This window comes from Numenius arquata, chromosome 12 (genome assembly GCF_964106895.1).
Source record: "Numenius arquata chromosome 12, bNumArq3.hap1.1, whole genome shotgun sequence".
NCBI classification, from domain to species: domain Eukaryota; kingdom Metazoa; phylum Chordata; class Aves; order Charadriiformes; family Scolopacidae; genus Numenius; species Numenius arquata.
Window position 1 is genome coordinate 10,071,860 of NC_133587.1, and position 22,471 is coordinate 10,094,330.

Consider the following 22,471-nt stretch of genomic DNA (forward strand, 5'->3'; position numbering starts at 1 on the left):
ACATCCTGTTTGCTCTAGTTTAAGGATCTTTACACCCAGACATATGTAGAAGCTGTGAAACCTTCCCACTCAATTTTATTTTTCAGTGGCTTCTGAAGATGAAAAAATATTTCTGTTAGAATCAGAGGAGTCAGCCTGACAGGGTCTAACAGAGCCCGTCACAGTACAACAAATAGGAAGAACAGGATAAAATACCTTGAAGGGGGAATGTATCAGATAATAAATTGATCCTCCCTTTCAGACTGATTTTCTTTAAATGGCAGAACTTCAATCATCCATGTTTTGTGTGAACCTTATGTTTTTCCTGCAGAGTAATTGTCATGACTCCCTTTTGATACCAACAAAGATTTAATAGCAGTCACTGTAGCAAGTCATTACTAAGCTCTCATTTATATTACCAAATATGCTACACCACAATTATTAGTAATTAAAATCAAATTAGGTACATCAATTTAATTCATCATCCATGCTCTTGTCAGTGCCTGTTTGCTCGCTTGCTCAAAAATGTAGTAATTTTTAAATGGTGTCTCATTAATTAGTGTGAATTTAGCAGCTTGCTTCTGTCCTGTATTTTGAGCTAGAATTCTGCACTGACATGTAGAGCCGCCCATCTGGTCCCATCCTTCCTTTGTGCCTGCAAATCATGGCATGATGATTCTTTATGTTCAGCGCTGTAGAAGGCAGTATGCTCGCTTTCTTTTCTTTCCCCACTTTTAAGAAATTGAATGCCTGCCTTATTTATTTTTTTTAAGAAATAAGGAAAAGAATTAGTACGCAACTAATAAACAGTGTATATATATGTAAGATTGTGAGTAATCACACAAAGCTGTCATAGAAATATTTGAAATTAATTTGTAAGGTTCAATATAAACTGAAAACACTTCTGCAAAACCAGACCCGTGGTAAAACCAAGTCACAGGATTAGAAATCTGGGCGTTCGTTTGGCTGCTGAATGCCAGGCTGTGCAACCAGATGTTCCGATGCGTGAACTCACTCATATTTAGCTGTGGCAGTTCAAGGGATCTGGGGACAGGAGCTGTCTGTACTACTCAGGAGTTGATGCCAGTGTTGTAACCAATTTTGAAATCACTTTTAAGTTCAAATATTGTCCTGTTACCTGTGGTGGCTGAGGATCAAACGCCAGAGTCTAAGTAACAGGGTGTGCTTCTTTGCAGAATGGATAACTGCACTGGGGAAGATTTGTATTATTTCAATTAAAGCTGCGCTCTTATTTTCTCTCTCTCTTTTTGTTTTTTCTTTCTCCATACCTGCTTCCTCTCTGCTTTTTCTTTCCTGATCCCTTTCCTTTTTCTGTCTCACACTCCACATTAACAGCAACTTTTAGTTATTTACTGTAGTGTCTAGCAACATATTTCTCCTCGTGTTCTCTTCAGAACATGCTTGCTGTGATATGAACTGATGTACTTACTTCTATATCATTTGAAACAGATAAAGCACGTGCTACCTGCCAAATCTACTTCTTAATAAAGTCATCAGCATATTTGGCAGACACTTTGATTCTTTAAGACACCCAAGGAGTTTTTCCAATGCTTTCTCGTGTTTTGAAAGACTTTTGAACCCTGTTTTGCAATAATTAACTAACTTTGCCTTATGAACTACTTTGTTTTCTCAAAAATGCTCTGTGCTAAAGTTTTAAATCTTCATATTAATCCCTCTTAAGGTTATGCAAGTTCCCTGTATTTTACATTTTAATTCCCTTCATGGAAAGGAATTGGATTGTGTCCTCTTATTTTCTTTGCAGATGTTACAAAATAAGCCTTTTCAAATCCCTGGTCTCTGTGGAAGAGCTGGAGTTGCTTGGTATCATTGCATAGACTTTCAACCAGCTTCTCGTATATGTTTTTTTCAGGAATCCTCACATTGTGTTGAATATTGATCTTGCACCTACAATTCTAGATATTGCTGGATTGGATATTCCATCTGATATGGATGGTAAATCAATTCTAAAGCTTCTGGATTCTGAAAGACCAGTGAATAGGTAAGAAATGGAAATGTGTGTGTAAATATGCATGTGTTTGTACAGGAGACGGAGCAAGTGTTCAGCAACGTGCAGCAAATTTAAAGGAAAATACAATAAAATTACCATCTATATGAGTACATCATTCACTGGAAAATCTAAATACCTATTGGGCAATATGTGACTGACTTCAGTTATTTATTTTCATTTTGTCAGGTTCATATACTAGCTATGTGGCATATACGGCATCTGGATATACTAAATGCAATCTGTGTAGCAGCGAGGGGGCTGCAAGCGAAGGTCTTTAGCCACTTGAGCTTTAGATTTTAAATGTCTCTGTGGCATCATTTGTAGCAAAGTATTTCATATCCCTGGGAGTGTTCAAGGCCAGGTTGGATGGGGCTTTGAGCAACCTGGACTAGTGGGAGGTGTTCCTGCCCATGGCAGGGGGGTTGGAACTCGATGATCTTTAAGGTCCCTTCCAACCCAAACCATTCTATGATTCTATATTGAATAAATTGTAGAAGAATTGAGTTGAAAGGATTGGTTGGTTATTAGGCTATAATATAAAGACAGGCTAGCACTCAGAATTGCAGTTATTATTTGAGACCTTCCGTCAATACTTGAATTGGAAAAAGACTGAGGAAGAGAATTAGACTGGATGCTTGCTAGAGAAAATGAGCAGAAAAGGGGAAGAAGAAGATTTGCTTTACAAGTAGTTGAGTGGAGGGAGAGGGGGAAGAGAGTAGCTGCTTTAGAATACGATACTTTGGGGGTGGTGTGCAAGTTAAGAGCCCAAACTGGAGTCAGGAAATCCTGATTTAATTTGTGATCCTTTGTGATCAAGGACAATTCAGTTAATTCCCTGTGCCTTAAACACGTTTATGTTGTAATATTGTACTGTGTGAATCTGTTGTGGATTTTGTCCCTGTGAGAACAAATCTATCCTATGTTTATTCGTGATTTGCACTGGAGAGGCATATGTGCCTGCTTCATAAAGCTGGATGTCCCCCTGTGCAGTTATATGTAATGTTTCTCATCTGAATTGGGGGTGGGAGAGGAATCTGGGGCATGACTTGATTACTAGATTTGTGGGAATTGCTTCTTCCTCTCCCTGTTCCTTCCTAGGTTCCATTTAAAGAAAAAGATGAAGGTGTGGAGAGACTCGTTCCTAGTAGAAAGAGGGTAAGGAAAGTGTTAATCACAGAGCCTAGTCTTTTTAATAGAAGGATACTGAATAGCTGAAGCCAAAGCAGCACTCCACCACGGACCTAAAACCATTTAGCAGTGCCAGCAGGGACGGGGCTGCAGTGTGCCTAATGGCAGGGATTGTGTGATAGGAGGGGATGTATGGCCTTTGCCTACAGCCTGCATAAATGTGCTGTTGGGGTGGGGGAAGGGGAGTTTTACTTGGATTGAGAGATGGAAAGGCATTCCGTTTTTAAGCAGCTGCCCTTCCCACCCACCCCCCTCCTGCATGTATCATGAGAGCATGAATAAGGCCTTTCCTCTCCGTGTGTTCATCTGCTGGCCATTCCCTCTGTGCCTCTGCCTTAATACCTAACATGGGGCATAAGGGTTTGCAAAGAGCAGCCCTGTAGAGTGAGGAGGATATGGTCTCTTCACAGCGGCTGCTGTTACTGCCTGCCAATCAGACCTGAAACACACTGTCTTGGTTTTATGTGGTTTTGTGCACTCCCTGAGAGCATGATATGAATAACTTCCGTGTTATCAGAGATGATGATAAGTGCTAGTTTCTACTGGACTATTAAGTTTTGGGCACCAGTGATGCTATGGACTTGGCAGATAACCTAATCCTCTGAGTCTTTTCAGCAAATGGTATGTATATCTTGGAATTAATATTAATGCAAAAATAAGTCTCTTTTTTTTTTTTTTTTTTTCCTTCACATCTCTCCACCCCCCTGCCCCCCCCAGTAAACTGCTGCATAAGAGGGAGAATGAGAAGGTAGATGCCCAAGAAGAAAACTTTCTACCCAAATACCAGCGTGTGAAAGACCTCTGTCAGCGAGCTGAGTATCAAACGGCTTGTGAACAGCTTGGCCAGGTAGGATGTTGTACCCCTGACTGAAAGTAAGCAGTTGTAGTTGGGCTAAGCTTAACACCTTAACTTTGACAATGTCCTTCACCTTGTCCCAGTGCCAGCTTATAAATCAAATGGCTCATTCTGTGGCCTTTGCTCAAAACTGTATTACAGCATTTATGAACTTGACTGTCAGTCAGGAAATCGCTGATTCAAGTGCCTCTGTATTGATTCCTGACTACATTTGAGAGAACTGCCTATGCTGTTTTAACATTTTATTCCCCAAATAGAATGTGGTTGGGATTCATTAGCATTGAGAAGCTACAATGAACCTAATGGATCGGCCTCTTCCAAATACATATAGCTCCTGTTGCTTTGAATTCTTTCTTTAACTCATTTTGTTGTTATTATTTGGAATTACATATAATAGTGGGAAACTAGCATTCTGTGAATGCAATATATCCCTCCTTTTAACAAAAATGTACTGTGAGAACACACATGCAGTTATGACTGCAGGCAGTCTGTGTGTAGATGGGCACAAAGCTCATTGATCCCGTGTCATTTCTCTTGTTGTTGCATAACTGTTCTGGGCAGATATGAAATTATGCTCCCTTTAGATCTGAGTTATGTAGAAGAAATCCAGGAAAAAAGTTTAGGGTAGTATCAATATATGGTCTCAGTGCAGGAGAAGGTTTTGCAAATTTACTACAGCAGTGCAAAAGCGGAGCAAAGCTACCTCCAGCAGCTCCACTCTTGGGGAGATTTCTCCTTTCTTGGGGGATTCTCATCCTCTGGAAATATGGCAAAATTGACTGTGCCGTTGTTTTCTCATCCAGGTAGCAATCAGAGTACCCGCTTCCAACAACCGTAACGCATTTTGGCTCTGGGCATGTGGACAAAGGGGTGAAGGTAGATGCTAATGTGTCTGTTATTGCACTGGCATTACCTCACATCCTGGCAGCTCAGAGGGCTGTCAGAATAAGGCAGTCTGTGGATTATAACCCTCCTTGCAGACACAATCTGAATGGTTTACCAAGGCTATAGTAATGGGCTACTGAGGCTACAGTAGTTCATTTTCTGCTGTCGGAGGCCAGACTCCCTGCTCCTGGCTCTACCGATCATGTCCTTCAGCGCACCTGCAAAATGACGCCATTGTTCCTGAGGTGTTTGGATCCAATTTATATGTATAAGCATTTTCCAGATGCTTTTTTCCTCCTGTGGCTTCTTTGTCAGATTTAGTATACAGAGAGATTATAACGCTCTTTTCTTCCTAAAAATACTGAACTGCAGTAGTTTATTGTCATCATATGTCTTGCGCAGAAATTTTAGATGGGTGGGAGCAAGCCATTGTTTTTGGAATTTGCAACGCTCTTTGAGAAACTGGGGGAAAAGTCATTGTTTCTGCTACAACATCATCCAGTAATAGTTTGGGGAAATACAGCTTTTCTTTTTCCATCAGTATTTTCCCTTTGAGAGATGTTTCAACTTCTTCCTTTTGTCTTCATCTTCCCAATTATTTTGAACGTTATTGTAAGAACAGAGGGGAAGAGAGACAGAGACTTTCCAAGTCCATGTTGTCACTGAAGCTGTCTCTTTGCGTAAGGTAACTTAGCTACATTCAGGCTTTCTTACTCTAATTACCACATGTCTCGGTTATGGAAGAAAGGGGGAAGGCCCTGTATTGTCTACACACATTCACAGGCTTATGTTTTCTTCCATGGATAATAAAATATCTTTGACATCTGTAAGAAGTGGGCATAAAATGTCAACTCCATATTCAGAATTGCCAATAAATTCCGAAGTGAAGGTGTGCTAATAAGAAATGCGTGTGCTGCATCCTCGTTGTCAGGAGACAGAGAGGAGAAGAATTGTTTTGAGCAGTTCAGTCAGATGTAATTGGAAGTGATAGGATGAAATTGAGCAAAAAAGAAATTTAAGTTGGACATCAGGAAAAATTGCCTAACAATCAAGTCAATTAGAGTCTGGGAAGGGCTCTCAAGGGAGTCTCAATCCATCTATCCCCTGCTCTAGAGAATATGTCCTACTAGTCTGTCTAGACAGCAGGAATAGTGGGAGATGAATGTGCTTATTTGAGGATAAATTGCGCCTAAATATGGGTGCACCCAAAAGTCTTTTCAGAGTGAAGCAAGACTAACTTCTCAAATGACAAATGGGTGTTGTCTGTTTGCTGGTGCTGTTCACAGCTCTGCATAGCAAGTAGAACGAGCCCAAATGAATAACATACCACCGCCTTGGGGGAGTTTATGGTATACGGATACACTGGTTATTTAGCAGATGTCTCCTGATCCTGCAGGACACTTTATTAATGTGCATTTAACAGTGTCTGGAGTGTTCAGTGCAAAAGGTGAATTTTCTCATCCTGGTGCAAAGATGAAGAGAAGTCTGGGTCAAAATTTAGGTGAAAGCCTGCTAAAGTCATTGGGATTCTTTCTTTTGAGTCAAAGAAGTTTTGGGGACCTGCTATTCAGTGCACAGAGGAGTCTGAGCAGTGCCAGGGAATCTGAAGTGTGAGAGGAGACAAGAAGGACAAATGGAGGACAAACACTCAGAAGGGGAGTGAATGAGAAAAAACAAGGACAGAGCTTAGAGTAAAGGAGAGGTAAAGAAAGCTTTGAATTGTGAGATGGAGAATTTGAAATTCTGCTTTGTGAGCATGCAAGTTTGTGAATACAGTTCTATCGCCACAAAAATGCTCTTCCTTTGCAAATCTCTGTCACCCTCCTTGACCTATAATCGTTTTGATAAGAGAGCACCAGGATCATGGAGATGAGGCTATTCAGGCTGTTTAAAACCTTGTTTCAGAGTCCATTATGTGGGATTTTTTTGGCAACACTAATATATGTAAATTCTTCTGAGTGCAATGGGAATCTGTGTGTTGCCATGTTTTCTTTTTCAGTTAGTAGGGTTTGGTCTGTGTTAGTTATTTGCATCCAACAAAGGGTGACTGTAGGCTCAGATGAAAGCGCAGCTCGGCATTTATATTCAAGGATTTAAAAGAGATGAGCTCTTTCTTCCCACAAGAAATAAAAAACATTTATCCTAGTACCTAATGGCTTCCACACAAATTTTTTCTCTTCAGTGTAGTTTGGCCTTTCTTTCTAAACTGGCTGTTAAGTGGAAGCTGACCCACTTTTATCTGGCGGCCTGCATTAATGTGCTTTTGTGGAAGCCAATTATGATATCAGCATTGCTCTGTAGAGTATTCCCAGCAACTCCACAGTATCATAACAACAGCTGCACAAAATCTCCCCCTAAGTCATTTGCCAACTTTGTGCACGTTTGCTAAACGTGCAATACCTGCAGCACTGCTGATTGCCATAGGGAATCTATGCTGTACATGTGGAAAAAAAAAAATTAAAAGTATTAATTTAGTTTTTAGCAGCACCTGGTATAGCACAATAATATTGCTAACTTGTAAAGAAAAATAGTTTTCTGAATTCACATTATTTCTGTTTCAAATCCTTTTTATTTTCAAAGCTCTATATGTGTACAAATCTGATACAAGTACAATTTTCCTTTAAATAAGATTAAAAAAAAATTATTTTATATGACATTTTTTACCAGGAGAACATTAGAAATGCAAAAATTTGCACTTCGTTTCCTTCAGATGTTCTGCAGATGAAAGGTTTGACGCACAGTCTTCCCTCTGATTGCTTTGTGCTGTACGAGGATCATGAAGGGATATTCTCTTTTGTAACTGGCATGAAGATACCATAACTAAAAGTATGTCACTTACTGGGCTGGTCCCCCCAGTTCTCTGACATAGCATGGCATAGCAGTGATGAAAACTATTCTGATCAATGTGTGCTTTCCTACAGCAGTTCATAAGTGGATTTACGTCTAGGTCATATCCCTGCCACCATAATCAGCATTAGCCATTGCCTACTGCCAAGGGTGGAGAAGTAAAAAACATTATTTACATTTTCTCCCTTTCCTGATGGTACTGGAGCTTGAACTTACATTACCCTGACCTAGGAAACTGTCAGGTTTTATAAGGAATTTATTTAAAAACTGGGAAGGAAGTTTTTGGTCTTTTATTATTTTTTGTGGTTGTCCTGTTCTTTTGTACCTAGTAACCTGAGGTTACTAAAGAATTTTGGTTCGGTTGATAAGTGAAGCATATCAAGCCAGCTAGAATCCAGATAATTTTAATAGCTCATTAGGCGGATCTTTGGAGTTCCTGAGTTCTAGTGCGAGTTGCACATGCTCAGCAACTTTCAGGATCCAGTTCTTAATCTGTGATTGCAACAAGAAATGACTTGTTGATAACTTCATACATTAAAAATTTTATCAGCCCTCAAACTGATAACATTAGGAGGCAACAAACCATGAAAATTAAAATTGTGATGATTTATTAAGGGCTGTTATTCAAGGATTGTATTCCTTATCAAGAATTATAATTAACAAAACTGTTTTACTCCTTTAGCCAGAAATAGCCCATAATGATTTCCAGAGGCTATTTTACTTACAGTTTTTTTGCTTGTTGTTGCTTCACAAAACCAAGAAATTTGCATCTCTTGTTAACTGAGATTTTCAAACTCCTTGTCATGAGAGTAGTAGATGTTCCGATTAGCTTGCCAGAAAGAATAGTAACATTTAATAAAACCCCCAGATTTTTCAAATGTCCGGACATGAGTAGCAGTGTAGTTTAGTTCAAAACACAACAAGGAGCTCAGGAGACTGGCTTCAGTCTCAGGATTACTACGGACTCGATGTGGGACCTCAAACAAATCAATTCCCCTTTCGTTGCTGCTGGGTTTTTCCTCTACCACCAACGTAATTTCTGCTTAGGCTGCACTCCTTCACTTCTGCAGCACCTAACACAGCAGCTGGGACCACTTGATACCGCAATCCAATTATTATATTAATAATAAATGCATTATAGAATTGTAATCTTAAGTTTAGCTGAATACCTGGTTTTTCATTTGCATGTTAGTTAATTGTCCCACCTGCCTCACTTCAGCTACAGTTTGGGGCATTAAAAAGCCCTCCAAATTTTCTGTCAATAAATTGTTCATCCATCTTATAATTTTAAGGTTTGAGTGATATGTAGTGTGTGACAACTGAAATTGAGCTGAGAGCCCAGAGGTCCGAATTTCCAAAAATCATGAGTCAGTGTAATGAAATAATGTCCCCTTGGAATGAAGACCAGGCAGTGCTATTTATATACTGAGGACATGAAATAGAGGAAACCAGACTCATCCGTTGCCAGTGGATAAATCGGAAGAAGGTATGGGGTAAGGGGGGGAGTACTTAAAAGATTAAGAAAATACCTGTGGGGAAGAGCTAAGAAACTGGGCGTATTCAGTCAAAAAAAAAACAAACAGCTGAGAAGAGAGGAATCTGTCTGCAGGAATCTAAGAGATGCTCTACACAGTACACGAGCCAATTATTTTCAGTTAACAAGAACAGAGTAGTAGTAATATGTATGAGACAAGCAGTGGGAAACTTTGGGTTGACTGTTTCCTGAAACCTGTAACGTCTGAGCAGTAGGAGGAGCCACCAGCAAAAGCAGCAGAGGTATCTCCACCATACCTCTGGTGGAGAAGGGGCTTGTGTCTCTCTCTGGGTTTTGCTGTTTTGTCCTCATTAGAACAATGAAAAATAACACAAGGAGCAAACCCCAGCAAAGGAGAAGAGCTAACTAAACTGTAACTTCAGTTATTTCAGAGTCACTAAACTGTAACTGTACTGTTTTGTATAAGAAAAAATGTGTCCTGGCTACTCATAAACCAGTTGTTTGGACTGGAAGTAGAATATTTCTAGTCATTAAAGCAGTCTGTTTCTAGCTCACTATCCAGTGTGGCAGTGAGGATGGGATTCAGAAAACAGCCACATGAACTAAAGGAGACTGATATTGCTGAAGTGTTTTTGTCAGGTTGGTGACAGGGACATAGGACTTTTATTATCCTCCAGAAATTTGGATTCCTAGAGCCTATATTCCTAAAACTGTTAGGGAGGGAGCCTTGCTGGCAGCTAAGGGATCCCACAGTTTCACTTTCCACTTCTCTGTAAAAGGGAATGGAATCTCTTTCGCTTAACAAAAAGAGGAGCTGATGAGACACAGCATGATGATTTAGGGCTCAGCTCCGAGAGCTGTATGTTTCAACTGGAATCTTTTCTTAGCAAGGTTTGTGTGATCAGCCCTTCTCCCCTAAAGAAAACAGTGTCAATTGAGAGAGATTCACTGAGGGAAATGAGTGAATTGCAGGGAAGAAATCCTACAGGGAAGGTCATGGCTATTTGTTTCTGATTGGGGCCTCAAGTAATGACTTTGAATTAACATCTGTGATTGCTATAGCAGTAAGAAGACATTGATGCACAATAATGCAAAAACCACTTGATGGTGATGGGTGCTGTGGAGGAAATAATGGGGTTTTGACACACAGAAAAATACAGCATGTCTTTTTCTGCGAAGGGGTCATTTGCATGTTCAAGGTGAATGGTGTTACTGGAGGGAAACAGGGCATCTGTTCAGTCTACAACTGCTGCTGTTAAGATTCCTGTTTCATAGATACTGAAGTCCTAATTTACTCCTGTTGACATATATATATAGCTGGTAGTTTCATCTGGAGGGGAGAATATGTTGCGAACTGTCTTCTCTTTACCTTTGCTGTGTACCTTTGTACAAGATTTCTGTTCGGTAGCACTAATTTCTCCATTAAACTAAAGCGCAGACTCTGCTGTGTTGCACACAGGTAACCGAGCGGTGTGTGCTGTGCGGTGGGAGGCAGGGCACAGGATGGAGCAGAAGTGTTAGAACAAGCCCAGCACAGTAGGTGGCAGAAAGCAGAAGCGCAGCAGCTAACTTGGCCTGCCTGAAGATGGTGGGAAATTTCCAGCTGGAACAGCTTTAATGATTAAATGAGGTGTCTGGAAAGTTTTGCACAACGTGAGCTTGATGGACTTCAGGACATATTGCAAAAGCCATTTATTTGATGGCTTGAGTAGCTGTTCTGCAAAGCTTTACAGGAGGAAAGACAGGTTCTTCCTTTGGAGTTTTGATATGAGCTGGGAGGAAGATTGTGGGGGAGTCTGCGTTTTTCCACTGACTTTTAATTTCTGTTAAACTGCCCCCCCTTTCAGGACTTGGCTCTTGTGAGATATTATGAACTGTACAACTTGAATTAGCAACACATCTTTTGGCCTAGTGAAGAAAAGACTTGAAAAGTTGGGGGCAAGTGGTGAACTACAGGCACTTTGTTTTCTCGACTGGTTGAGTTAATCCACTATTTATGTGTAATTATGTTTTGCTGCTGGATGGTTATCATTTGTGTCTGTGAGCCAAAGTATCTCTGGGGCACACTGGAATTCTTCATATAGGGATTTAATTATGTAAGTGATTACCTCCTATAAAATATTTTAGTTGCTTCCAGGGGTTGATACAGGTTTCGGTATGATGGTATGCTGTGTGCTAGAAACCAATTTAAAATGCCAGAATTCACAATGTTTAAAGCTTCTTGACGGTCAAGCAGGGGTTTTCACAGTTGCCTTGCAGTTACTGCCCCTTATCCCTAAGTTTGAAAGCATCCCGTGGAAATGACTGCAACTAATACAGCTGTGATATTGACCTAGAGAATTTGTGTTTGTACGTAAAAGTAGATCAAGGGTAAGCTGTTGAATCCCACACACATGACCATTACCTGTTTGGGAGAAAAGAAGTAAAAGCTTGGGACTTTGGGATTTTTTGGGGTTTGTTGGTTTTTTTCCTCCACATGTGTTCAATGTTTGCTTCTAAAGTCATTTACGTAGTTCTGCACTGCAGTCATTCAGCAGTGGACCTGTTAATGCATACAATGTGCCCTTCCAGCAAAGCTTTTAAGATGTTTTCACTGTAGCATACAGCTGCCTTGGAAAGATTTAAACTGCACCAAAAATTAAAGAATTTTTTCCAGTTCACCTGGAGGGAAAAAATGAGCATCACTTTCTTGCCAGGAGATGAAAGAAGAAGAGAAAAAATATTTTTGGGCTACACATCAGAGCGCTTATTTACAGTAGTTCTCATCATGGCATTTAACTTGCCCTCTGTTGAATCTTCATTTTTCATGTATCAGACACCTACAGCATAGAGCTCTACTGAGCAGAAAATGCAGTTTGTTCATATATTTTCAAAAATAAGATTCAGATGAATTGAAATGGGAAACAGCAACAAATATTTTTACATATTTTTTTCATTGCAAAAGAAACCGTTGCTTATTCACTGAAATAACTTTTCCTTCAAACCTCAGTGTGTGCATCAATCATGTTAGACATTTATAAAAAATAATAAAATCAAGACTCAGCAATTTATTCTTCAAAGGTTAATTTGTTCTACACATCATCTAGGTAAATGTGTCCTGCTTTACAGATGAAGACAGTCATGCAAAGGTGTCTGATTCGAATGCCTTATTGTCGGTATCTCTCATTGATTTTCTGTGATTCCTTGTGCTGAAAGTTAAGCCAGGTTTATCTGCATCAGTGCAAGGCTCGGATTGTACCGGAGGTTGGACACAATATCTGCACCTAAGAAGTAATTATAGCTCAGGAGACTTGGCATCCAATTGTCTGAGGAAATAAGTGGACACACCATAAAACACTGATCGTTTTCAATGAGAGGATCTCCTGTGGACATAAATAAATCCACCATAAGTAGCCAGTTCGCTTCTCACTCCTATTAAATCCTGTGTTATAAAAGCACAGTGACACTGTTTTCTTACTTTGCTGTCATGCAAACAGTGGAGTGAGTTTCAATGGACAATTGGGGTTTTGTTGTCCTCGCCTGGGCACACCTCTCGGTGGCAATGGAAGTGACTGAAACTCCCCCGTAGAGCTGCAGGCTTCTGTAAAATGTCATCTCACTTGGGAGCTGTTGCTGTTTTTCCTTCTGTTCTTTTATTTGGAAAATTCTCAATATTCCAGTGAGTCCTGGAGGCACAGACTTAGGATTTTGTAATAGGGAAAAAGAGGAATGCCTCTCAAGACTCAGCAAAAAGTTGAAGTGTTTCCGAGAGTCTCTACTTAAAACAGTACCAACTGCTATTGTGACTTTTTTTTACATATCTCAAAGCCTTGCTCTGAAGCTAATAGTGTGTTGGTAAATAAAGGAGTAGGTGAAATTATTTTATGATGTATCTGGGAAGTGGGTAAAACTTTTTTGCCAAATTGAAGGTGGCAAAAATCCCCTTGCCCTTGGCACACCTCTGACAGCAGCACAAGGGAGCTATAAGCAGGTTACTTCGGGTTTTCTGTAACAGGAGTTGGAGATCAGAGATGAGATTTTCTCTAGTTTGAGTGGAAGAGGGAGGAGATTCTCACTTCACAGGCATCCAGTGCAGCTCACCATTGCTTTTTAAGCCCAAGGGTGTTGAATGGGAAAAGCTATTAAAAGAAACCCTCAGGATGGAGATAAACTCATGGAACTACAGGCTTCCATAGCTCATCCTGTCCTACAAACCCTTTTAAAGGTCAGTGAAGAGAAACAGGCATTTCTGCAGGGCAATTCTTTTTCTGATCTCTGTTATATGGCCACCTTAGGATGAAGGGAATTATACCCTGGAAGTGACTGTTCCTCTTCTTTACTGTACAACGAGTCTAGATAACCAGCTCAGACCAGATCTTTACAGTAAAAGAATCCCCAACTTGGATAACGTCATCTCACCATCAGGCATTTGAACTACGAAAGAGGAGGAGACTCCTTCAAAAAGTACTTTCCCTTCTTGTAGAGTATGGGATGGGGCTGAGATTATATGCAGGCCTGGAGCTTGGTGCTGTTTTAATGGTGTAATAGTGGCATGGATTCCTGCCAGCCTGACAAACACACTTGCTGGTAGGCAAGGAGTCTTTTCAAACCTGTGGATAAGGCTTGGAGGTCCTTGGTTTATGCCACAGTTACTGAAAGACTTCTGAAAGTTGTCACTTGCACCTCTGTATTTTTAGTATTGATTTTATTAAAAAATTCCCATTGTTCTGCCTCCAAGAAACAAAATCGGAAACAAATGCAAGAGTGTTCCAAAGAGTTCCTGTTTTATCTGGAAATGGGATTACAAAAATTCTGGTTTGGTAGTAGGTGATAGATGAGCCCCAGCCTATTACAACGGGGAATCTCTGATGGATCGCTGGAGCTGGCCATCAGACAAAGCACCCTTGGGACAGAGTTTTAATGACTAAATTTTTCTTCCAGAAATGGCAGTGTGTGGAAGATGCCAGTGGAAAGCTCAAGCTACACAAGTGCAAGGGAATGGCGAACTTGGCAGCTGCAGGCAACAGCAAAGGCACCTCCAATATTTTGCCCAAGTATTACAACAGGAATAGCGAAGACTGCAATTGTGAAGAGAACGAATACAAGCTGAGCCATGTCGGGCGGAGGAAGAAACTCTTCTCCAAGAAAAGTAAGAGAACCCACTGTATCTTCTGTCTCTGCCTGAGGAGACTGTTATGAGTTTGTTCACTCGCACACATAATTGTTCTGATTTTCATGGGCGTATAATTCTATCAGCATGTTTTCTGTGTTTCTAACTAGGAAACAGTGTTCCTCATATAGGACAATCAGATTTGAAAACATCTCTGTCTGTAGGAAGAGGAGTGTTTTGATCCAAAATAGGGTCCTATATTTATGTCTTTCAAAACTGGGAAATGCAGTACACACACTGAAGTGGCAAGTAGCCACATCCTCACATAGGCTGTGAAACACTGACAGTGTATTACAGCAAATACTCCAATTTTCAGTAGGTACTGCAATACTTGGAGCCGTTACTGCAGTAATTTATTTTTAATAAGGGTGTGTGCGCTTTGTTACAGAAGCTGCTTGCTTCTAACATCCTTTCCTTGTGCTCAGTCAGCAGAGACAAGGCTGACTTCTAACCAGAGATCACGGCCAAAGGGGATGACTCTGTTTCTAGTTTCCTTGGCACAGATCAGGTGCTTTTTCAGCAAGCCCATTCCACTGGCTCGGTATTAAACCTTAGTCAGACTTACATCTATATTTGAAGTGTATAGTCTAATTATAGATTAAAGAGGCAAACGGCAGCACAGAATTATTATTCACTTGTAATGTTTCTTTCGTCTCACTCCACAAATACAGAGCCTTAATTATTTAGCAGATTAGTCTTTCTGTATAATGACCTGGCACAAGCTTCAAACAGAGAGTTTAAATTGATTTTCTCCCATTATATTTGCCTTGCAAGCTGATTAGTACCTACTAAGCTAATTTTTAGTTGAAAAAAATTATTGGTTCCAGGATGAAATTACTCAACTATACTTGCTGTTTAAATATGTGGCACAGCAGATAATCTTTAAATAACACTAGAACTTGCAGTTCAATTACATGTTGGGAGTTTTTTTTGTGGCTTTTTTTGTTGGTTTTTTTTTTCTGAAGTCCCACAGAAGAAAATTCAGTCCTGGGGAGTCAAATAACAGGAGTAGATCCAAGGCACTTAAATGAGAAGAGGAAAACAATTTAAGTGAGGGCAACATAATGCTATCTGATAATACGTAGCACTTACTGAAGTACTTTTCATCTGTGTCGTGCTACATAAACATTAACTTATTTTCACAACAGCCAGAAGAGGTGGTTAAGTGTATAATTACCTTTAGTTTATGTATGAAGGAGAATGAGGTAGAAAAGTGAAGGTTACTCCCTCTGACAGAGGGATCAGAATGGTGGGGTTTTTCCTATATTCTACTCAGAAGAGGCAGAGTTTATACTGTAGCCTTCAGCTCACTTGCCTCATTGAACCGTAAGGCACAAACTTTAGCAATATCTTTAGCAAGATAAGATCTTGCCAACCGTGTTCCCATTGCTTGTGTCTTGAGTGAAATAATTGACTCCACAGATGCTTTGTTTTTCCCTCTGCCCATATCCAGGGTGTGCCACTCAGCGGGAGAGGTCATCTTGGACCTATTGACATAGACTCTTGGATTTGGGGTCGGCTATTCTTTCACATGTGCTTATCTAATAAATCACACACTGATCACAAACGAGCACAAAGCAATGCTGGGCAAGGGAACGTACCAAGGGGTTTCTAAGCAGCTTACCTAGGAATACCACGCACTGGCTTGTGCGTGGTAAGAGGGGGACCTGAGCACTGATCGTGTATTGGATTTTAATGACCTGATTCATGAGACTTGGCATAAAGCGCAGTCTCTGCTGGGCTGCGTAGTTCTGAGGGCATCGTTGGGGTTTGCAACTCAGAATTTGAGTGCGTGGGATCATACTGCAGCGCTACTTGAATGGCAGTAAATGCTGTTCATCGGATTGAAGAATAGCTAAATAGAAAACAGGAGTTTCAAACTGGACGAGGGTCACGTCCACGTTGATGCTTTAGTCCACAGCAGTTTTGGGGCACTTTTGAGGGAAACACCCTGGTCATTCCCTTCTGTCATGCACAATAGAGATGGATTTGCAGAGAGCAGTTTGGACGGATTCTAACCTAGAGTCATTTGCAGAAAACTAAATTGGATGCTCTGCTTCTGAGGTGCGTCAAGTGTGTACAAACCCTAATGGGGGTATGAGGATTGGTCTCAGAAAAATTAAAACCAGTCATGTGTGGTGAGAACGCCTGGTCTAAAAGACCAGATTAAATTGCTGATAGAGGGGCTGGAGCACCAAATGTTTTGATAAAATAATTGCTTTCTAATGTAGGCATGGTCTAGACCCGTTGTCAGGTGCACCAATGCATTTAGCAGGCAAAAATGTTTTCTAAACTGAGTAAATTCAGTGGCAAACCAGGGTCTTGTGATGTACGTGTTATCTGGGCTGTGTATGAATACCCAGCTCACCTGCACAGCCTTTACATGCTAGAGACACACAAGCATTAATATTTGGTATATCTGGGTTTGGGTGTCAGGAATGTTTGCATTTCTGTGTCCTCTGTATTTTCTTTAGTATGTTTTTATTTTTATAAGAAAGATTAAACAAAGCTTTGCAGTAGGAAGAAAGTTTAATAGTGAGCTCTTAAAATCTTTGGCTGTGTTGTGGTCTGTTATGTTTTTCTTGCTGTGGATTTGATCTCCTCCTCCTGTGATGAACAAGTGCATGTGATTAAAGGAGTTATTAAGCCGCACGTAGAGAACTGATGATGGGCCACTCAGATTTGTAAACAACAAACAGACGTGTGTACAAAGGGGCCAGAGCATTTTTATTCCAATTTTCATGTCATTCGTTTTTCTTTTGAGGTAGCCTCAATCCTGGAGCAAAATGACCTTCTTTGTTATTAAAAAAAACCCAAACAAATCCAAACCTGAACATCAGCTACTTTAAAGGTAATACATTTGAAGTATAATTTTTAATGGTAGTTGCGAGAAACTGGATGTAAGAAAGTTTTTTGTGGATTTTTTTGTCCTCTTTGAAATATCTGAGGACACGGATTAAAAATAAGATTTCTAGAAATCCCTAGATACCGAATGCCTAAGAAAAAACAGCTCTAAACCTTTATCTGTATTTCTAGACATTAGAGATATTTTAAAAACTTTGACTTCAAAGTCCTTAATTTTACTTTGGTCTTGTAGAAAAAAATGCTTTTTCTCTTCAAAATTCTGGAAAATATATAGACATTATTGGGAAATATGAAGCAGGAATTGATGAGGCTGGTGGTGGGTATTTTCCTCGTGACACGGGTAGAAGCAGAATCCTTGCACACTGGCTTATTCTGTTGTCGTGATGCTGGAGAATACATCAGATCCAAAATACCTACGTAGAATACGTGTCAACAGGGAAGACCAAGAGCTCTGGGTCTTTGGCAGCGTTCCTGCGGAGCAGTCATGCTCCTTCTTTGTGGAAATGGCCACGCAGTAGTTATAGCAGTTGGTTATAATCTTCTCGGTTATACCTGAGAGAACTATCATTTCCAAATGATCTTAGTGTTAAAACATGAATTTGGCGGCTGCAATCCAAGCAGTAAGGCTTGGGTGATGAGGATGTGAGGAGAGTTAAATAGAAACCTGAAGGCTGGGCATGTTTATGTCAGATATGAAGTTTATGGTTTTATAATACAACATTGCCTTGCTTTATTCAGTTGAATAATAATTTTGGATGCTCCAGTTCATGCTTTCACTAGCCAGTGTTGAAGCCTGAGATGCTACCAAAAAATAGTTGTGAAAAGTCATGTGTGTTTGAGTCTCTAGACTGTCTGGGGAAACCTGGACCAGAACAGTGTCCTTCCTTTCAGGCTCCAGCGAAGACAAGCTCCAGCTGGTCAAGTGGTCCAAGAAGGCTGAGCTGGATGGGCGCTGCACTGGAACGTAGTTACCTTCCTTAGGCTTAAACTTCTCCAGATTCCATTTCCAGACTCCAACTGAGGATGCAGCTTTTCAGCAGCACCATCTAAGAGACAGCTGGCTTCTGTAGGACCAGGGGCAGAGAGGCACTGGGGCTCGGAGAGCTTACCAAAGCCAGAGTTTAATAACTTGAAAAAGGGAGTATAGGTGTTTTGGGCCAAATAGTTAACAGCCCTAGATCTACTTTGTTTGTGAGTTGTGTACACAGGTAAATGAATTGGAGAGTAAAACTTAAACCTGGGGGAGGATTGACTAATAAGTAATTAGCCATTGGTATTTATGCCTGCAGTGCACTTTGCAGGTGGGAGAGCACAGCGCAGATGAATATTGATCTTATAAAATATTTTAACCACTTCCTCTGAAAATAATGGAGTTTGGTACCAATCACAGCGCTGAGTCAGCACTGCGGGGAGCGCGTTGCCATGAAGCGATACAAGTCCTTCATGAGCTGTCTCACTCCAGACCAATTTGTTCCTTGTAAGGCTGGGTTAGTTTGGCTTCAAGGGAGGAGTAACTCCTGGCTTCTAATTCTTCAGGGACGTGTGTAGACGACAGTTCCCTGCAGCTATCTGCCGAGTCCAACGTGCTGGTTGGCGCATTAGACTTGGAAGGAAGGTAAATTGTTAGTTGGCTGAGCTTAACAAGATGAAATGAGGGAACAATTAAAGAAATGGGAGTTTATACTTTGAATATAATTGTGAGGGTGTAGCTTTTTGGAACTTCCTCCTACTTCTGAAAAGATGGGAGTTTCCTTCTCATTTAGTCAAACATTTCCTGAATGGGTGCCTGAAATAGGGTTGGTCTTTTGGGTTTTTTTTTCCCCTTCGGCAGTGACTCACCTGGATTAATATCAGCAATAAACTTTGAACCACAGGTGGAAAATGTGCAAAGCCAGACAATCCAGCCGGTATTCCACTTTCTGTGTGTGGCGCTGACAAGAATATAACTGGCTTGGACCCGTTTCAGGTGGGAGGAGATGTTTATTTCTCTTCCCACAGTCTGCAAATTGCTTTTTAGACTTTTGTGATCCGTTTGGAATTAATGTAAGGCTTCTTGACAAAAAGTCCCTCTGCGTTAATGCCAAAGCATGCCAATTGATGCGAATATTTCTTTTGTCAATTTTGGTTTTCTACCTCCCATTCCTTCTTTTTGCCCTGCTTGTTTGCCTGGGGAGATTATCCCATAGAGAAAGTTGGCTGTTCTGTGGAGCCTGGGGTTGGCACGTTGGCTGAGTTCTCACCTTAGCAGATCACAGAAGGAAGTCCCCGTCTTGTGAGATGTGCTGTGTGTTTCAGCTCTGCGTGAAGGTGACCGGAGGAGCCGAGAGACTCGAATGTTTCCAGTAGTGTCTGAGGTGACTCCAAGCCTCGTACAGAGAGCAAAGGCTCAGGCAGTGGGCAGGGAGGAGAAGAGAGGCCATGATACTTTGGTTGGACTTTTTTCGTCAAGGAATTGAGATGATTACGCTTAGTGTAATGAGTGACTCTCGGCAGTCGTTGGCAGTGAGCGGGAAATACAGTCGGAGCTGGACCCCAGTGTACAGTAGGGAAATTTAGATATGGGTTTAGACTCCGTAACTAGGATATATTTGTGCCATTCCAGACCAAACAGAAGAGAAGCTCTGGGAATTTGGGCCGGGACAGAGAAGTTTGGAAAACAACGATGATGAAAAGATCGATGAGAATCTCCTACTGTGTAGTGACAATTTGTACCAAATGTTTCATTTTGCCTTTGGGCTGCAAACGCAGAAGCAAAGCCTGAGGGAGGGCATAGCGCTGGAGGGTCGTGCTTCATGTAGAAACTCACTGATCTGCACATCAGGAAAGTAATTGCAAGGAAAAGAATGAGATGTGGATAAAGGTAAAGATTCAGATATTAATCCCTCCCCAAAACATCAAGCATCTTGCCTTGAAGAAAGAGCATAGAATTGAGAAGAGGCTGAGGTTGAACACTGGGGAAGGGTTGCAGGAGTCCTAGTGCTGGAGCATTGTACAGTAGACAATGGAAATCAGTAGAGAACCAGTCTGTAAGGATGACCTTGCCGTCTTGAACTGTCATGGTTACTTTTTAAGGTCTTACTGCCATCTAGTGACTCTTGGGGGGACGAGCAGAGTCTCTTTGAAGAGCTGTTTGCTCTTAAAGTAATATTGGACAAGCACATTTTTTTTCCCTCTGCCATCCCTGTGCATTGACGTTACATCTGTTGTACCTGTACCTGTACCTGTTGGAACAGGCTGCCCAGGGTGGTTGTGGAGTCCACTTCTTTGGAGATTTTCAAGACCCGCCTGGATGCAGTCCTGAGTAACATGCTCTGACATGCTCTGGGCAATCCTGCTTCAGCAGGGGAGTTGGACTAGATGATCTTTATGGTCCCTTCCAACTCTAAAAATTCAGTGAAATCTGCCCTCTCTCTCATGCCTTAAGGTACCCAGCTATCCATGCTAAAGGTGACGACGCAGCAGCAGCTCTGAGGACAGCTGCAACGAACACCATTTATCATCCAGTCAATTCCAAATGTCAGAGTATGGGCTGATTTTTTCTCCCAAGAACCCCAAAGAGGACCGATTGTAACACGCTGTTTCTCCCCCCTTCATCCTTTCGCTTCCTTTTCCCTGCAGAATACAAACCCAGCTACGTCCGCAACCGCTCCATCCGCTCTGTGTCTGTTGAGCTGGATGGGGCTGTTTATAACTTGGGTTTAGAGGACGGCTACCAGCCTGTCTTACCGAGAAACATCACCAAGCGGCACAAGATGCAGAGAGCTGTTCTTCGCGAGGAGGAAGACAAAGACGTGGGGGAGTACAGCGGCACCGGTGGCATCGCAGAGTATACGGCCCCGAACCTAATAAAAGTGACTCACAGGTGAGTGCACGTGCTACGTTTCGAAAAGCTTTTGCTGCTTAATTGGTTGCTTTATGTAAATGGATGTGTTAACTTGTGGTAAGTGTATCGAGTCCCTCTTGGGTCCCAGTCTGGCTTCACTAAAATTCTTTTTCTCATCTGTACAACAGCTTTTGGTTCTGTGTTAATTTTGTCATGTAGAGGGGCACGAAGCTGCTGGAGAACTACAGCAGCGCTTTTGTGTCTTCTGTACTTTGGAGACAGCAATCACTGATCGGTGCCTGTTTCCAGTACGGACAAGCGAAACTGTTGGCAGGAGTTGTGTGTGCATCTGTCTGAAATCAGGCTCTGCCCCTGGACATCTCCGTGTGCCGCGGGTAACCTGGCCGGGCTGAGGAGCAGGCTCTAACTGGAGTGTGACCTCGTTTCGTGTGGTACTCCACATCAGCGCTAGGGGAGGAAGCAGCAGCCTCTCAGAGCTTCCTGTAGCCAGTGCTGGGAAAGGGAAATCTGTGTTATGGATGAACCTGGATGGACCAGGAGCACTGAGAAATGGAACGTATTGAGAGAGGTGAGGGAATTGTCTGGGCACTCTAATAGCTAAAAATCTTTTCCTCAGTGTGCAAGCCTAGGGACTGATGATGTATCTTCAAATGTACTTAATTAGCTTAGTCACCATTTCCGCTTGTGAATTATCAGGAAACCCACCGATCATTATTGATTACATGCGTTAAATTGTTTAACAACCAGCTCACGTGAACACGCATGAGTCAGCTGCTGTTGAAATCTGTGGTTTCCATTTGACTTTGCTTATGGGGTTGGAGACTCGCTAATAGGAGGAAGCGTGAGTAGGTTGACATCAGAGAATTGTGCCCTCTCACCCCAGCTCTCACGAATGTTCAGGACCCATAAATCACTATCTGGGCTTTTCTTCTGGAACAAATTAAATTGATTTTTGCTGCCTTTACTGGGTGAATCCCAAATCCATGTAAGGAACTGTCAGGAAGGTTGTGCATAATTCATGAGGAGTCCCCAAGAACACTTGCAGAAAAGAAGGCAGGGGGACAACATGCACGAGATGGTTAAAAGAAAATAGTGAGAATACTCAGCTTTAATTTAAACAAGCATTTCAAAATTACTACATGGTATTAAGCTTCTCGGGTAAATCTGTCAAGCGTGCATTTGTCTGTTTTCAAAAGAATTCTAAAACCTGGATTGCATTAGAAGTCAGTGAAACATAAGCACTTAAAATTGTCAGAAGTTATTTTGTCTTTGAAGTCAGGGAGATATCTTTGAAAAATTTTATCCCTTTTGTAGAAAACAGCAAAATTTCTTTG

General features: G+C 41.3%; 1 protein-coding gene across 3 annotated transcripts in view; it reads left to right on the forward strand.

The window, feature by feature from the left end:
- Nucleotides 1–22,471, forward strand: part of SULF2 (sulfatase 2) — a 68,769-nt gene that overhangs the window by 31,659 nt on the left and 14,639 nt on the right. For all 3 annotated transcript variants that reach the window (XM_074157199.1, XM_074157202.1, XM_074157200.1), the window contains exons 7-11: nucleotides 1,871–1,999; nucleotides 3,107–3,163; nucleotides 3,914–4,043; nucleotides 14,200–14,407; nucleotides 20,912–21,155. In XM_074157199.1, the coding sequence (XP_074013300.1) occupies nucleotides 1,871–1,999; nucleotides 3,107–3,163; nucleotides 3,914–4,043; nucleotides 14,200–14,407; nucleotides 20,912–21,155 (768 nt within the window). The remainder of the gene's footprint in view (nucleotides 1–1,870; nucleotides 2,000–3,106; nucleotides 3,164–3,913; nucleotides 4,044–14,199; nucleotides 14,408–20,911; nucleotides 21,156–22,471) is intronic.